The 19,307-nt window shown below is 39.5% G+C and overlaps 1 protein-coding gene across 2 annotated transcripts in view; it reads left to right on the top strand.

Moving 5' to 3' along the window:
- fbxl16 (F-box and leucine-rich repeat protein 16) overlaps window positions 1-19,307 on the top strand; it is a 104,104-nt gene that overhangs the window by 60,248 nt on the left and 24,549 nt on the right. For both annotated transcript variants that reach the window (XM_051933435.1, XM_051933436.1), the window contains exon 3: window positions 14,345-14,853. In XM_051933435.1, the coding sequence (XP_051789395.1) occupies window positions 14,345-14,853 (509 nt within the window). The remainder of the gene's footprint in view (window positions 1-14,344; window positions 14,854-19,307) is intronic.

Raw genomic sequence — 19,307 nt, forward strand, 5'->3', positions numbered from 1 at the left:
ATAGTGTCCAGTAAAATAAAAATATAAATGAAAAGCACACGACAGATGTGTGAGAGTAATGTGTAGCCTAGGATAAGTATCACTGGTCGTATTTGCTTTTGGAGATGTATCTAATTAGTTTGCGTTGTTTGGTTAGTTCTGCTGTGGGTTTACTTAATCTTTTCTATGTTGATTCTTTTATTAACTCGTAATAATTTATATGTGCAGCGGGTGACATGTCAGCACCACACTGGAACATTGTGAGGTTTTTTAAGGTGGCTGGAGTGCCAGTCCTGCCACCAACACCTATGTTTTCCCTGTAAGTTGGAGGACCTGCTTGCATTGCTGGCTCTACCCTTAAATGAATAGTAGTGTTTTTTTTTTTTTTGTTTGTTTTTGTTTCTGTCACCAGAAAATGGGATGGGGAAAAATGAAATGAAGTAAAATCTGAGCTCAATTAAAAAACATCTATAGTTTGAGACATGAAAGCAAATTTACAAAAGTGGAAAACTTGAAATTGTCAATTATCAATTAAATAAGTTCTCTTCAATGACGTCACATTCTATGACCTGTAACGTATGTATCCAGCAGGGGGAGCTAGCTCCCTGGGAATGAGTTCTTTTGTAATTGCGGCATGTTACATAACCGAGTCTATATAGATATAATATAAAAAGGCGAAACCCCTCCCTTAGTGATACAGCGGTAAGAAATCACATAGGAGAAATAACTTCGCTTTCTTTAGTGACGGATTACAGTGCATAATAATAATTCTTTACATTTATATAGTGCTTTTCTTACTACGCATAACAGACGAAGGAAGCCATGGCAAGAACCCAGTTTGGCAGTGGGGGCCCGATGTGTAGAGTCTGCCATTTTCGTCACTACGTTGGAAGGATTTTCAGGATCGGATGACGTTATCTCCCATCTGTCTGTCGGCTTCAAAGGTGTGCCAGGCAATGTTCCAAGGCTTTATACTCTTTTTTTCATGTACAGGCCCCCACTTTGATCAATCATGCCATTCCAAACAAGGCAGAAGAGGATACTGTTTCATGCTGACTTTGACACACAAAAATAGTATACAATGGCCCTCAGTCTGACTGCCCGTTTCACAGTTGTCCCTAACTTGTCTTGTCTTATAATGCTTGCCTAGCAGTTCTTATATGGTGAACCCCTGTGCTAAATCTGGCTCTGTGTCAAGTTTGCATGTAAGTAGAAAAAGGCAGATTTATAAAATATACTTGCACAGAACACAGTGACATATTAAACTTATACACTTATTACAACATAAAAATAATAATAATAATAATAACACATTTTATTTATATAGCGCCTTTTCCATGCTCAAGGCGCTTAATTTTCGAGCTGTAACATAAGCGCAGCCAGGACTTCTCTGAAAATGTGTTCTTCCTCCAGAAACTTCCGTAACAAAATGTTAACAACCACTGAGGATAAAAAGAACGGTCAGCCTCACCATTATATTAAGTCTTTGTCATTTAGAAACAACAAGGCCTGTTGAAGACTTGGATGTTCCTTGCATCATAATCGGGTAACTCCTCGAGTTCACACTCATGCAGTCATTGTGGTTTGTTCACCAGAGTGTATTTTTTAGAAAACTGGGATCTCTTGTTTTATCTGCTGTATTCAAACCAGTTATATTTCACATACAAGTGCAAAAAATAAATGGCATGATATTTCAGCTTTGATAATTATTTGAAATTTTATCAAGTTCAGGTAGGTAATTCAGGTCCAGTGTCAGGGCTAATTCTTTGCAACCTGCAACTTCCGAGGCCCATGTCTGAGTCTGCAATGTTTCAGTAGCTGGTGAGGATCCATGATTATCTAGCGACTTAAGAATTTTTTTTGTTTATTTGTATTACAATTTCATTTTGAAATATTTTAGCTTTAAACATCGCTTCACCATAGTGTACAAACATCAGCCATACAAGTACCGAAGTTAAATTAAATCCAAACAATGAGGCGGCATTCTGTCTATTACTAACATTAGAAAGTGGCAGGGTATAAAGCTGTAAACTCAACTGGTTAACTCTAATGGCAGTATTGATTTTTTTTTAATCTATGGGCTCTCAAGATACCATCAACAGAAATGGGAATGTCTAATAATGTATACAGATAGAAAATAATCCTTCCTAATTGAGGTGAGTGTGGCTTCTGATTGGGTGAGTTAGCTTTGCTCCAGAGCAGCACTGTCGGTGGGAACACGCAACACAAGTCAACTGTGAAGGTGGAGAGGTATTAGCAATTAATTCCAGAATTTGATCAACTTTTGTATGTGGAGCCCAAAGGAAATAATATGTTTAGTACTCTTCCGCATATTTGTATCACAACAAGTGGAAAAAAAAACAAGAAAAGAAGAATAAAGAAGAAAACAACAACAACGACAACATAGATATTAGCTTAAAAGCAAACTAGATACTCTTCTGATTTTTAAACTCCCTAACTTAATTTGAAATTCAACCCAATACTCAATTCATTCAAATAATATTTAGACCTGAATATTTCCTCAGCTTATGAATTTGAAATTAATCACTTTGGGATTTTTCATTTAAGATCTCAAATGTTTTGTATTCCATATGCTAAAAGAAAGAGGACATGTCAAAAAACATTTTAACTTTTTAATTATTACATAAAACAAAAAGCATTACATTATAAAGGATTTTCTTTTGTAACTGCTAACTTAAATTTTCTCATATACAAAATATCACTTAAAAATTGAGACTCCCAGTTTGTGTTTAGGTTCCACCTGTGTGGCATATTATGGAATTTTTAAAGTAAAATCTGAAGATTAAAACTTTCTTCTTTTTAATATCCCACAGAGTAGTATAGAATTTGTTCAAAAGTGAAGAAAAATAAGACAAAAGACAATTCTTAACAGCAAAGAGATCTAACTCTAGAAACCACAAAACCATTTTAATCCGGTGTTACCACAAAATGGGTATTAATGGATGGGGATTTATGGATTCAGTGGCACTTCCTGATAGGTTGGGGAAAATTGTAGTCCATTTGGGCTTAAGCCAAGTGTTTTGCCAAAATGTGTGGCTTAGGGGAAGCAGGTTTTTAAAGATATCTCCGACAAGAAGAGTCTAGTCCAGGATGTGTTTTTGGCAAAAAAGTTAGCAATGTATATATTGTGTGCAATTAAAAATTGAAATAATTAGTCCAAATTGTTTGCAGACTGGAAGAATATATTCTGTCTATTCATGGTCTTAAACTCAAATTGTAAGTCATGACTCCCAATGTTTTAGATTATCTGGAAATATATTATTACACATATATTAGTATGTCCTGGGGACAAATAAAGATCTACCTTTCTGTCTCTCTTATCTATTCATTCTTGAAATGTTCCATTTAACAGTAATGTTACTGCAAAACTGAGACACTGCAATGGCTAAATAAAAGAGGCATATGTTGAGATAATTAGTTGAGGAGTCACCCATGGAGATACCAAAGTGTTAAACTCAAGTTATTTTTACTGGTTTTATGTACATTTGTAGTCCTTAACCCATTGACTGCTCGGCCAATTAATACTAGGACGCTGCAGTATTGGTATATGCGTATACAGTATGATAAATAATGAACTCTATCAAAATTTGTAAAGAAATGTATTAGAAAGCAACAGTTTTATTATCATTAATAATTCTGTTGAAAATGTAATGTTAATTACTTTATATTGACTAGAAACATGACTAAAAGTCTCCACTTGAATGAAAGTCCCAAAAGCATGGCACCTCACACAGCGCAGGCTTAGAAGCACATGTCCCATCAATATAACGCGTCTCTTTGTGCTGTCCATGTTGTTACACACGACACATTTGGTGGTCGGTGACGGTTTGGATTTGGTGTGCAGCAGAATCTCCATGTAGTGCTGTCCTTAGAGTCTGGACCAGTCGGGCACTTTGTGTTGAAGAAACGCTTTTAGGGCAGCGATCTGCATCAGTGCCAGAGCCTACAGATTCCTTATCATCCAATTGATTATGATTTCGATTACTGTCATTATTCTCCAAATATTTATCTTGGCAAAAATCGAGATGTTTCAAAACATCAGCAGCTTTATACCTTCCTCGCAATGACAGGGCCAGATTCAGACCTAAAGAGGCCCTAAACACTTAAAAGATTTTGGTGCACTCACTCTAAGTGGACAACTTGAACGGGACAGTCGACATGACCAAGGCAAGAATGATCACGATGAGCCTCGGTGGACTGGCAGTTACCACATTCTAATTGTGTTGTATTTGCAAGATTAATACAGAATATATCATTAACCTTTATTATTACTATATACTTATTATTTTTATTGTTGTGTGTGTATACAGTATGTGTATATACAGTGCATCCGGAAAGTATTCACAGCGCATCACTTTTCCCACATTTTGTTATGTTACAGCCTTATTCCAAAATGGATTAAATTCATTTTTTTCCTCAGAATTCTACACACAACACCCCATAATGACAACGTGAAAAAAGTTTACTTGAGATTTTTGCAAATTTATTAAAAATAAAAAAATTGAGAAAGCACATGTACATAAGTATTCACAGCCTTTGCCATGAAGCTCAAAATTGAGCTCAGGTGCATCCTGTTTCTCCTGATCATCCTTGAGATGTTTCTGCAGCTTCATTGGAGTCCACCTGTGGTAAATTCAGTTGGTTGGACAGGATTTGGAAAAGCACACACCTGTCTATATAAGGTCCCACAGTTGACAGTTCATGTCAGAGCACAAACCAAGCATGAAGTCAAAGGACTTGTCTGTAGACCTCCGAGACAGGATTGTCACGAGGCACAAATCTGGGGAAGGTTACAGAAAAATTTCTGCTGCTTTGAAGGTCCCAATGAGCACAGTGGCTTCCATCATCCGTAAATGGAAGAAGTTCGAAACCACCAGGACTCTTCCTAGAGCTGGCCAGCCATCTAAACTGAGCGATCGGGTTGAGAAGGGCCTTAGTCAGGGAGGTGACCAAGAACCCGATGGTCACTCTGTCAGAGCTCCAGAGGTCCTCTGTGGAGAGAGGAGAACCTTCCAGAAGGACAACCATCTCTGCAGCGATCCACCAATCAGGCCTGTATGGTAGAGTGGCCAGACGGAAGCCACTCCTTAGTAAAAGGCACATGGCAGCCCGCCTGGAGTTTGCCAAAAGGCACCTGAAGGACTCTCAGACCATGAGAAAGAAAATTCTCTGGTCTGATGAGACAAAGATTGAACTCTTTGGTGTGAATGCCAGGCGTCACGTTTGGAGGAAACCAGGCACCGCTCATCACCAGGCTAATACCATCCCTACAGTAAAGCATGGTGGTGGCAGCATCATGCTGTGGGGATGTTTTTCAGCGGCAGGGACTGGGAGACTAGTCAGGATAAAAGGAAAGATGACTGCAGCAATGTACAGAGACATCCTGGATGAAAACCTGCTCCAGAGCACTCTTGACCTCAGACTGGGGCGACGGTTCATCTTTCAGCAGGACAACGACCCTAAGCACACAGCCAAGATATCAAAGTAGTGGCTTCAGGACAACTCTGTGAATGTCCTTGAGTGGCCCAGCCAGAGCCCAGACTTGAATCTGATTGAACATCTCTGGAGAGATCTTAAAATGGCTGTGCACCGACGCTTCCCGTCCAACCTGATGGAGCTTGAGAGGTGCTGCAAAGAGGAATGGGCGAAATTGGCCAAGGATAGGTGTGGCAAGCTTGTGGCATCATATTCAACAAGACTTGAGGCTGGAATTGCTGCCAAAGGTACATCGACAAAGTATTGAGCAAAGGCTGTGAATACTTATGTACATGGGATTTCTCAGTTTTTTTATTTTTAATAAATTTGCAAAAACCTCAAGTAAACTTTTTTCACGTTGTCATTATGGGGTGTTGTGTGCAGAATTCTGAGGAAAAAAATGAATGTAATCCATTTTGGAATAAGGCTGTAACATAAGAAAATGTGGAAAAAGTGATGCGCTGTGAATACTTTCCGGATGAACTGTATATGTATATGTATATACATATTCATACAGTATATATACATATAACCACATATTATATTATTTATGTATATATATATTTATATATATATATATATATATATATATATATATATATATACTGTATATGTATATATATGTAAAAAAAGGCTGGTTCTGTCCTAGGCGTCAAATTAGAGGATCTGAAAGAGGTGTTCAAGAGGAGAATGCTGAAGAAGCTCCTCAGTATCATGGACAACCCCTCTCGCCCCATGCACATCTTCCTGATGAACCATCAGAGCACACACAGCAAAAGACTCATTGCCCCCAAATGCAGAACCGAACGTCACAGGAGATCTTTTGTACCTGTGGCAATAAGTCTCTATAACTCCTCTTCATTTTGTAGGTGATCTTTTTCTGCCTTTATGGCGATATGTTAGTCCTATCCTGTCATAACAAGCAGCTAGCTCATTTTACTCAGGCACAAGTACTAAGTCATTCATAACCTACACTAATAATCTGTATTTAATAATAATATGTTATATTTTTGTATATTTGCACAATTGTCATATGCTTGTCATATGCCGTCGTATTTTTGTACATTTGCACAACTGTCATATTTTTGTATATTTGCACAATTACTATTTTTCTGTTTTTAAATCTTCATTATACTACAGTATCTTTATTTTTCTTGTTGCACTGAACATTCCAATGACATAAGAATTTCCCTCAGGATGAATAAAGTTCTTATCTTATCTACTGTATATATATTTATTGTGAGATAAGCCCGAACACCACCAGACTGAGACCACATCTTTATAAAAATGCACATGTTTATTAATGTCCAAACACAGTCCCTCACAGTACCAATCACCCCTACCCCAGGCTTCTCTCTCACTGTCTGTGGGACGCCTTTCCTCTCTCCACGGGAGCCTCGTCCTGCTCCCACTCCCGACTCTAGCTCCCTGATTGTTATAGTGACCCGGATGGGTTCCAGGTGCTCCATCTGACAACACTTCCTGGTGTGGCGGAAGTCTCAGGAGAGCACCCAGAAGCACTCCGGGTATCCCTGGAAGGATCATCCTCCATGTTCCTGGGTCTGGCAGAAGTAATTGTTTCCCGCGCTTTCTGAGACTCAGGGTGCCCCCTGGCAGTGGCCACAGGCCCCAATGGGCTTGAGCCTCCTTGCTCCTCTCCCATGGTCCTCTCCGGATCCAGGGCGGTTCCCCCCTTGTGGCACGGAGGACGAATATGCCACCTCCCAGTCCTTCCAGGCATCCTGGCCTGGTATGTCCCCCAGCCGCTTGTAACAATATATATATATATGTGTGTATGTAATTTTGTAATTTTTATATTTAATGTGGGAGCCCCATTTTGTGCAACCAAGTTCATATGCACCATTTGCAGTATGGGGATTTTTTATGGTGCCCCCCCCCCCCACTTCCATTGATACCCTATGCACATGCTTATTTTGCTTAATGGTTAATCCAGCCCTGCTCAAAATAACTAGACTGTCTGTTTTTATAGCACTATTTTCTGCAAGCTGAAAAAAAAATTCTCTGGCTATCCACTAGATGGCTTCACAATAGTAAATAACTGAGATGCAGCAGCAAAGCTCAGAAGCAAGCTGGCTGTGTCTATGGTGGCTGTACAATGACATACGAGTTACATCATACGTCGCAGATTGACAGGCTCAATGAGATACAATTTAACTCGCACCTCAAAGTGTGAATGACTTTGTGTAGAGTGTATCAAGAAGACATAGTGCGGGATCATCTTTGCAAACACAGTCATGTAGCTGTGAGTTCATGTGATGAAAGAGAGGTCCGTGGCAGTGCAAGAGTTTAGAAAAACGGTGCGTTTAAACTTGGAGGAGGAGCTTATGGGTGCAGCAGCATGTGATGAAAACTGCACTGCACTTTAATTTTTGGCACGCTGTTAATTCAAACACTATTGTACTTGGCACCTTCCTCTTGTTTGTTATGTGTGTTTGTGGCCTGGCACATCTCAGACATGACTATGGATGTTTCTGCTGTTCAAGGGAGTGTGTGCAGCGGCAGCCAACCTGGATTATCTCTCCAAAGTCACAATGTATGAGATCTATTGAAGCTTAGGTTGAGCCATGCCTCCCTCCCTCCCTCATCTCTGGAGGAACAATTATGTTTTAGCTGGAGTCTTTTTGTAATTTATATAAATGAAGATTTAGCTGTGTCCAATTTTTATTTAACAATTGTTCTGGAAAATCTATCCCAAGTTTACTAAAATATCAATTGTTATGTCATTACTTCACCTGGCTATTGTTAAGTGAAAGTGAGAGCAGAAATTAACGTCTTGCTTGACATGTTCCAAGTTTTTATATTAATTTTAACTGCCTGCCAATAATACAGGAAAGTTTAATATGTCATGTTTTGAATACCTCAATTTCCATGTTTAATTTGGCAATGCTGCTCTCATTATAACATGGCTGAAACCTTTTTTTTTTTTTTTTTTAGTTAAGCAGTTAGGCAAACTATCTTCTGCTTCGTTTAGCCTAATATTTGAACTATTTAGTTTCTCAAGTACTGGTGTTTCCCTTGCTTCTTGACTTCTCATGTTAAGTTAGAATTCACCTTAGATATATGTTAATGCTTTTTTTTGTACCGTTGTCTGGTTTGTTTCTACAGCTGCATCTCTCCTGTAAACTACGATAAACTTAGTTAGCAATCTTTCTTACTCACTACACATACAGTAAATCTCTTCATCCATACAGATGCCTAAGACTAAACTGGCAGTATGTTGTGGGCATTATTTGTGAAGATCTTGTATGTTTGTTGATTGGCAATGTTTAGTCTTGCTGTAATCCAATGCTAGTGAATGAAGCTGCCCATCTCTACCAGCATGAGCCTCTTATGAATGTGCGTTTAAACATTTTTCAACAACCTTGTCTTAATTAACATCATTTAGTCAGGGTTGGCTCAGCTCTGCATCATTTTTAATTTTGGTCATTTTTCAGCTAACAATAGCTTTGTATAGGGCATCAATAGAGTGAGTAGTGACAAAGTGACATTGGAGCTAGTAGTCTTTAGGTGAGCAAACTGACGGTGAATCACACACTGTTAAATGTAACTTTCACACGTTCACATTTGGAAATAAAGAAACATGAGGTTTGCAAACTCACTGTTCACGGTTTTTGACCTAATTTAAAACGCATGACTGCTGTCGTTAGAGATTCAGCAGCATGAGGAGCTGAGTGAGGTGTTGTTATGTTTCTGCAGACAACGAGGGCTAGCGAGTGGGCAATCAGGAAGTGTCTAGCTGTTTCATAAATGTAAAGTTCAGACATTCTTACAGTATATGGTAAGGATGCAAAAAGAAAAAAAATAGCTTCATCATCTGTACCTCAAAAGTTTTTCTTTCTAAACTCAAGTGACTAGTATTTGGAAAGATTCATCATCTATCCGCTTCAACCAGACGGGCACCAGGTACAATGCTAGGCTGAGTTCTCTCCAATTGTTCTCTCAAGTCAAACTGCATTGTGAAGGCAGTGGAAACTTAAAGATCGCTTACATACCAGTGAGGGTCAGTGTGGCACAAAACCAGAAGAAGCCTCCTGGTGTTTTGGTTTTATGCTGAAAGATGTGGTGTCACTAATTTTGTGAACATGATAAATCATTTGATAACAAAAGAGACTCATTCTAAAAGATTTAAAAACTCTTTTTCCTTTTTTGCTGCTTAACTTGAAGCTTTCATTATGTGCAGTATGAATGTAACATATTTGTGATTACACATTTTAAACGTGAATTGCATATAGGGCAGAGTATTATGTTGAAATTACTATTAGTTATAATCAGCAAAAATATATAAAACATCAAAACAAAAGCCGGTTTGTCCTTTTCAGTCCAAGCATTTCTGCATCACTTCAGCTTAACTCTGTTTATTGTTGGGAGAGTTCTTGCACTTTGTCAAAAGGAAACACAGCATCTCCTAGGCATCACTATGATGGTTTAGTTTCAGACATTAACTTGATGCTTATTTAATATTTATCACATGTATGTCATCAGTTATCCCTAATAAATACTATCATTACCTGGCATCTCATCTGCGCTGGTTCTTGAGCTGTGCTGTACCATGCTGTGTTGTCAGCCTTGGTGCCAGACTTATTCAGCAGTAAACCCTTCTGTGTGTATATAGGGGAACACTAGTTTATATATTAATTAAATGCCTGGCAGGGTCTTAACTTTAATATCCGTTGTCTTCAGTGAACTTTATTAGACCTTCTGTTTTTATTTTGAAAATGCACTAGGAGTAATAGCAACACATGGTCAAAGGGGCTATTATCAGAAAAACTTGTGTATCTTGAGTTAAAAAGGAAAAGTATTTATACAAGGTAAGTGACTATATAGTTGTGAATGAAATACCAAATTAAAATTGTGCATGGATCCATACTGTAGTTAAAATCTAAGTCAGAGGTTTTCTTTCTTTTTAGTCATCTCTTATACAGTGCCTTTCATATTTAACTATCTATTATTTAGTGACATATCTACCCATCTCTGCAGTGCCTTTCAGATCTATCTTATCTGTTGTGGCCAGTAGGAGGCCCCACTGAGCCCCAAACCCCAGAGGTCAGTCCCAGGTCAACCAAAGGTTATTTTTATTTTCAAACAATACCTCTGACAGGCTTATTTTCCTCAGTAGTACACAATTCAATTCAATCTAATCCCATCCAATTCCTTTCTTTTCTCCTCCTCTCTAGGTGAGTGTTGTCCATGTCCTCTCCCGACTCTTTCTCCCTGGGCCAAGTGGAGGGATTTCTTTTAACACCTGACACGGGACTACTTCGTGGTCGCCTACAAGAAGTACTTCTGGACCAAGGCAGAACCACAGTGGTCCTTGTGCAGTCACGACCTGACAGCTCCCCCTGGTGGTCTTCACAAAAGCTTGACAGGGCACAACTCCAATGCTGCCCTGCGGGTATCCATACTGGGGCTTGCCAGATGGGGTGCTGCCACTCAGTGTACAGGGGGATGCTCTACTCACAACAGGCAGTCACCCACTGTCCTGTCCATCCCGCCTCCCAGGCCCAACCAGGGTGTCCCTACCAGACTGCTGGAACAGCAGCCCTGGGTTAACTGCTGCTACAGCATCCTTTTTCCTTGTTCACATCCTGGAGCGGGAGGGGAATATCTGTGACCTGTGACCCATTGTAATATGCTCCTGGCCAGATAAGGAAGCAGGGTCCATCCTGACTGGGATGCCGAGTGCCTTTCCTATCTATCTATCTATCTATCTATCTATCTATCTATCTATCTATCTATCTATCTATCTGTCTATCTGTCTGTCTGTCTGTCTGTCTGTCTGTCTGTCTGTCTGTCTGTCTGTCTGTCTGTCTGTCTGTCTGTCTGTCTGTCTGTCTGTCTGTCTACTGTAAATGCTGAGTCATTTTGAAAGACCTGTGACTATACATTTTGTTTGTTTGTTATCTCTTTTTGCAAATGAACAGTGACTGATTTGCATGTTTCACTGAGCCTGAACTTTCTGGTTCTTCTATGGGATGTTTTCATAATGTTCTTACCTTTAACAACACATGGGCCAAAACTGCTTGCTTCATTTGTATACGTAAAATGATTGCCTCACAATATTTGGAAATCTCAGGTAGTACTTTTTCCCCGTATTTATTGTTTGTCAAGAACATATGTTAAAATATTGCTGATCTAGGGCCCAACATTGAGTGTTATGTGTACATTTTAATAGAAGCAGTTTTGAAAAGAATAAAAAGGCAAGAAAAAAGGTTTGGGGTTCCACCCCGTATATTCTCAACTAGACATCCCCTGTGGCTCTGTCCACGTAGTAGTGAAACAGGTCAAACTTTAAAAATCAATAAACAAAGTGTGTCGCTAGCTAAGCGAAGGCAAGGTACACTTAAAACCCAGAGGTAGACCAACTCCCCACTCCTGACATCACTCTTCTCCCTCCCTTTGGCCCATGGCCTCTGTCTCGGATTAGTGCAAATATATTGCTTCTGCAAACGAACTGTGATTCTTAGAGCAATGAGAAAAGTTGCAAAATCAACTGGAATGTTCAAGCAAATTCTAGAAAAAAAAATCTAAATCCGTTAAGTAGTTCTCTCGTGAAAAGCAGGCGGACAGACAGACAGATGTTGGAATATATATTTTATATATATATATATATATATATATATATATATATATATATATATATATATATATATATACTAGCCATGTGCACCCAACTACGTTGGCCGTGTTAAAGTTGTCTGTGAAGGGCTCCCTGTTTAAATGCGGCAGCCAGTCGTGAACTGCACAGCATTATGATTTTTTATAAGGGAAACAAAATTACAAAACAAAACCCTTGGACATTGATTCGATAGGAACGGCCTACTCGGAATCACTGTCCGAATAGTAATTATGTGGTGGTGGAGGAGCATTTCTGCTTCTCTCCGTTCACAGTCCGTCTCGTTTTCATGACGCTGTCGTTTCCTCTCACGATCTCTTCTCAACCTTTCTCCAATCTCGCAGGTTGCTTTGTGGCAATCCAAAGAGTAAGGAAGAACCAATGCTTCTTTCTTGAACACCAAACGCCGACTGATGGAAAATCACAGAAGTGTGTCCGACTTATATACTCTGACTGCCGACTCCAAGAAGTGGGTGAACATTCGATTTGGACGAAGTACTGCCAACGACGGTCGATAGAAACACAAAAAAACACAGTCTCGACAACGAAGCAGGTGTCGACGCCAGATCTAAACACAAAGCACGGTGTCGACGCCAGATCTAAACACAAAGAGTGCTATCGACAGTGTTTGTAAACAAAAGTAACAACCAAGGTGTTGTGTATTCAGCCAGTACAAACAGCACGTAGTCTCCTTTAGTTCAATCCTCTTTAATCACCACACTCCAACCTCATCCAACGATCCTCCCCCTCACTTCCTCTCCTCCTCCATCACTACTGCCCTCTACTGAACACAGCAGGAACACCACACAAGGCAGTGAATTCGCGGACAAACAAAGATCAAGATCCAAATGAAGATTATATATAAAGATATATATATATATATATATATATATATACATACAGTAATCCCTCCTCCATCGCGGGGGTTGCGTTCCAGAGCCACCCGCGAAATGAAGAAAATCCGTGAAGTAGAAACCATATGTTTATATGGTTATTTTTATATTGTCATGCTTGGGTCACAGATTTGCGCAGAAACACAGGAGGTTGTAGAGAGACAGGAACGTTATTCAAACACTGCAAACAAACATTTGTCTCTTTTTCAAAAGTTTAAACTGTGCTCCATGACAAGACAGAGATGACAGTTCCGTCTCACAATTAAAAGAATGCAAACATATCTTCCTCTTCAAAGGAGCAAACAAATCAATAGTGCTGTTTGGCTTTTAAGTATGCGAAGCACCACGGCACAAAGCTGTTGAAGGCGGCAGCTCACACCCCCTCCGTCAGGAGCAGAGAGAGATAGAGAGAGACAGATAAAAAAATCAATACGTGCCCTTCGTGCTTTTAAGTATGCGAAGCACCGTTCAGCATGTCATTTCAGGAAGCAGCTGCAGCTGCACAAAAGATAGCAACGTGAAGATAATCTTTCAGCATTTTTAGACGAGCGTTCGTATCGTCTAGGTGTGCGAACAGCCCCCCTGCTCACACCCCCCTACGTCAGCGCAAGAGAGAGAGAGAGAGAGAGAAAGTAAGTTGGGTAGCTTCTCAGCCATCTGCCAATAGCGTCCCTTGTATGAAATCAACTGGGCAAACCAACTGAGGAAGCATGTACCAGAAATTAAAAGACCCATTGTCCGCAGAAACCCGCAAAGCAGCGAAAAATCCGCGATATATATTTAAATATGCTTACATATAAAATCCGCGATGGAGTGAAGCCGCGAAAGGCGAAGCGCGATATAGCGAGGGATTACTGTATATTATTATATATTATATATTAACTGGTAGGAGTAACTAACAGAGTAGTCTCAGAGCACTGAGTCCAAGACGGGACTGCCTGATAAAGGGTAAGTAGTCTGGCTTTATGGGTGCAGAGGAGGAAGAGGTGTGTCCAGCAGGTCATAGGTGGAAGTGACGTCAGGAGTAGGGTGGGGACTGGCACTGGAAGCCGAGTCTGTATTAGTGCTGGTTTTAGACAGTCTGCAGTTTTCCACATTTTCCTTTTCTTTTTGTGCTTTCCTCAGTGAAACAGATTTTCCTGTCCAATGTTTTAATTGACAATGTTGGCATTGATAATTTAAACTGTGATTCTGTGACCTTGTTTTGAGTTATGTGGGTCACAGAATAGCAAACCTACAAAGTAAGAAAGTATTGTGAGAAGCTAAAGATTGGGGGGCATTTCAGTTGAATCATGTATGGCAGCTTTCCCATTGATTCTAACCATGCAATTTTCCCTTTCAGGTTATGCTGGAACAAATGCAAGGCCTAATTCACTTGGAGCTGTCGGGGTGTAACGACTTCACAGAGGCAGGGCTATGGTCAAGCCTTAACGCACGACTCACCTCCCTCAGTGTCAGTGACTGCATCAATGTGGCTGACGATGCCATTGCTGCCATTTCTCAGCTGTTGCCCAATCTCTCTGAGCTTAGTCTACAGGCATACCATGTGACGGACACAGCTATGGCCTACTTCACTGCCAAGCAGGGCTATACCACCCACACCCTGCGCCTGAACTCCTGTTGGGAAATCACAAACCACGGTGTGGTGAACATGGTGCACAGTTTGCCAAACCTCACCTCCCTGAGCTTGTCAGGTTGTTCCAAGATCACAGATGACGGCGTGGAGCTGGTGGCTGAAAACTTGCGGAAGCTGCGCAGTCTAGACTTATCCTGGTGCCCTCGTATCACTGACATGGCGCTGGAATACATTGCCTGTGACCTGCACAAGCTGGAAGAGCTGGTCCTTGACAGGTACATACCAAAAGGAAAAATAAACAAATGTTATGTCATATCATGCATAATGACACTGGCAGCCATATGGTTATAGCTTGAGCTTTGTTAGCACTAGAATATTCTTTGTACTAGTATATACCGGGTCAGTCAAAATTATGTTAACAGTAGGGGGCTCTGCCCTCTGCTTGCTTCCCTCGCCAACTGCCGTGCGGGCACTACGCGCTAGTCACTTCGCATATGGGGAAGTGGATGTACAATTTAAACAGATTTGTTATTTTCATGGGAATTGTTACATATGCATAATACACCTAACTATTTTACATTACAGTGAGTAATGAACCATAGTAAAAAATAGGAAAACTTAATAAATTGAATGAAAATTATGTTTCATGTTGCGTTAGAGGTATTCGTTGCGTTATACATTTTCATTCTGTTTGGCTTTGAAATTAACACGCAAATACTTTTTAAACTTACACTTTTACTATAAAACTTCAGTAAAAACAATATTTGGAATTAACTTTTTGTCAATACTGCTTTGAATTTTGATTCCGTGTTTGGAGTTACATTGTGACAACGCAAAGTGTAACTGCCCGTGAGTGAATATCGTTTCTTTCTCTCTAATAAATAAACCGACTTTTTGGAATGTTTGTCCCTGTGATTTGTTAATTGTCATAGCAAAAGCTATTCTAACGGGAAACTGTAAACGTTTTAATACGAATGTCATATCAAGATCTCCTTTGGTGTCGGTTTTTCACAGAAGATGTACTACATTACCTTTCTTGTCCTCTGTTAAAATTTTACATGTCAGAATTGTTTGACCAATTTTGAATACAACTAATCTTGTCCTATTGCATAGCCTATCAATCATACATAAATTGCACAATAACATTACGATACATCCTTCTTTCAACAGTAATTCGACCGGCGGTAGACCGGACAGTGTTAACGGTTGTAGATATTCCATGGGATATTGTAAGTTGATGTCTCCATCTTCTGCACAATCACCACCAGCTGTTTCAGCATAGTCTATTGATACGCATTTAACCAATTTATGTAACTGATTGATAATTTTCACGTTAATTTGTTTGACTTCATCGTTAATTGGTGCTAGGATTGCCTGTGTACTCATTTCTTCTGTTGATAACCCTTCGGGATGAAAGTCTTCATTTGGACATAATACATCTTCTTTTATTGGGAACTTAAAGTGAGGAAAACGTAAAAATTTATAAGAGCTGAGAGCGCCGGAACTGTGTCTGACAAAAGCATTCACACGAATGAGAGGTGAGAGGACCGTAGGCGTGGACAATTAACCGTAAATGGTTGAGAGGAGGGCGGGAATTGAAAAAATCTCTTGGCAATAGTCTCGTCTTGTCTCAAGATTTTCTTTTATAATAGAGAGACTAATGGTACTGCTATGTACATACTTATATACAATTTATGTGCCACATAATGGTACATGTTGAACGTGATGGCGAACAGGTTGAGACATTCCTGTAAATCATCTTGCACATATGAAGTATGTTTTGTGAATAAATTGTTTCCGCCATTCAAATGTTAACATAATTTTGAATCACCCTGTATTAAAGTCTTTTAGATGCACTTTTAGACGTAAGCACTTCTTAGAGTATATTTACAGTAAGTATACAGTAACTAGCATGTCCTCAGCAGTGTAAAGCAGACTGCATCAGCCAAAATTATTCCCAAATCTGTGCTTTTCTTTGGAATGTAAATATTACTGATGAGTGACATTAGAGTTTAAGGAGCATGTAGAGCTGGTGAATGGGTATGGTAGTGGACATCAAGTAAGGGAGTAATAATAAAAACTAGTACTTCAGTCATCATCTGGGGGAAAATGGCACATGCCTAATGAAGGATATCATCCAGGTCACACTTTGGGACATATTATGTGAGCATATTGTATGAATATAAGCAAAAGAACATGACTTGTTTTCTAGGAACCGCTTATCCCCTTTATTTATGTGATTGATTCTGATATCTGTAGAGAAGATGTGTTTATAGCCTTGGAAGAATTTTGCCAAATGCAGAACATAATGATGTAATCTTGTTTTAGGTTATACAGTGGAACCTCGGTACATGAACTTGCTCAGTTCCAGAAGGCTGGTAGAGTTTCAAATCAAATTTCCCCATAAGAAATAATGTAAATAGGATCGATTCATTCCAGACCCCCAAATGATTACTTATTTATATCTATATACTGTATATACATAAGTAATGATAAAAATCATTTTTACAACTATTGAAATCAATGCACAGAAGAGATAAACACATAAAACAAACAGAAATGACAATTTAACTGCACCTTTAATTGCATCTTTATTTTTCAAAAATGTGCTTATTGTTGACTTGGCCATCCCATACTCTTCTGAACCACTTTCATGTTTTGTTATTATTTCCTTTTGTAACATGTAGAAGGTTCCTCTTAGGAGACTTGGTAATTACTTTCAACGGGGAAAAAAAAAGAACAAAAAAATCACACGTTCATAGAGAACACAGTTGCAGCACGTCTTTACAACAGGAGATCTGTGGCGATACTGAGGCTGAGTCATAGGCATATACAGCGTATGTAGGCCTGTTTGGCTTTCTCTTGGCTACTCACGGCCACATCTTGACCCGTACAAGTTTTAGCAGGATGTTCGTGTTCTGAGTTTTTACTTGAGGTTGTGGACCAAAAAAGAAAAAAAAAATTTGAACAACCCGTTCGTGTTCTGGATTGTCTGGAGACATTCATATTTGGAGGTTCAACTGTAATTTTTTTTACAAATGTGGTAAAAGACGAACAAAAAAACACTAGTGAGGCTCCCTGAAATGCTCTTGTATATTTACTGTATTTACTTTAGTACCGGGATCATCAATTAACAGCACATGGGCAAATTTTCTGTGGCCTACTGCTGTGCCCATTGCCATATGGGAGAATTAGGGATAAAGGGGGCATCACCTTTTTAACTGAACTGTGCCAGCCCCTAATTTTTTGATGAAAGTATTTCTGAACACTTTCACTTACTTGGTGTGTGTATTCAGTATAGAGCATGAGAACTTATCCAAATATGTCACCCTGACTCCTTTGCATATGTAATTGCTCCAGGAAGGAATAAAAACAGCAGATTTCTCAGTTTTGGAACAGTTGTATGCAGTAATTGTTCATTCTGTGTGTATCAGTGCTTACTGATGGCATTTTCTAATCCACTTAAACCAGACTGGGGTCACGTCATGAGGGCTGGAGGCTATCCCAGCTAGCACTGGGCACAAATCAGGGACAAGCGTTGGACAGGTTGCCAGTCAATCGCAAAGTGAACACACATAGCCACACACCAAACACAGACTAGGGCCAATTTAGCATCGTCAATGCACCTAACCTGCATGTTCTCTAGACTGTAGGAGGAAACCCATACAGATATGGGGAGAACATATAAACTCCATGCAAGGAGAACCCATTACGCAAACCCTGATCTCCCTACAGTGAGGCAGCACAATGCCACTGCACTACCCTAATTTCATAGTAGTTTTAGATAGTCCATGTATAATGCATCTATTTGGCATTGACATTTATAAATACTGTTCTGACTGTGAGATGTGAGGAAATATGCAGGTGAGAATCATCAGGATGTCAGTGGTATATACTGTATGGGCTGGAGAAACATAAAAGGAGCTGCACTCAACAGTATGCCGGACTAGAAAGGTGACAAGTTGGACAACACGGTGAGGAGAACTCATGAAGACAGCGATTACCCTGGAATAATGTAAGAACGTCAATGGGTGTCTCCCAAGATCGACATTGGGAATTAATCCTGATCCCCATCAGAAAAAAACTAATAAATGGTCTTTCCAAAGACCATTTACCGTTGATTATGTCTGTATCTTTGTCAGGTTATTCCAATACATTGAATCTGTTGAGGAAGGCAAATTTTGGTAAAAAAAAAAAAAAGGCACAATCAAGTTACATTTTGTTTGAGCAGAGGTTATTAATAGGATAATGAAATGTCATTTAACTGAGCAAAGATTTGGACTGATTTTATAATACCAATTTTGTGGAGAGGGTTTGTTCTTACTGCACTGTTTTTTGGGACTGAAAGTGAAAGTAATAGTTAAAATGGCCCTGTTTCAACTGAAATATCAATCTCGCTCTCAAAATTTCAGATATTCCTGCCACCAAACTCTGGCTGTTTTCCCCTGTTGCTTATCCTGCCACAAGCCATTAAATACATTTTCTCAAATATATTATGTATAATCTATTACCATTGGGTAGCTATGTTCGACTCATGTTGATATGGCATACAAAGTGCGGGAGAGAGAGAGAATTCGTATCAGAATTGAATCATTCGTAGCACTTTCGGCTGTTTTGACTTCAGACTCTGCGGCCTACAATTCACAATGAGATAATTAAATAATAAATAATTCACTCCATGTTTGCCTCAAACGCACAAATGACTTGTAAGTGTCACATAGAGCAAAAT

This window comes from Erpetoichthys calabaricus, chromosome 11 (assembly GCF_900747795.2).
Source record: "Erpetoichthys calabaricus chromosome 11, fErpCal1.3, whole genome shotgun sequence".
NCBI lineage: Eukaryota > Metazoa > Chordata > Cladistia > Polypteriformes > Polypteridae > Erpetoichthys > Erpetoichthys calabaricus.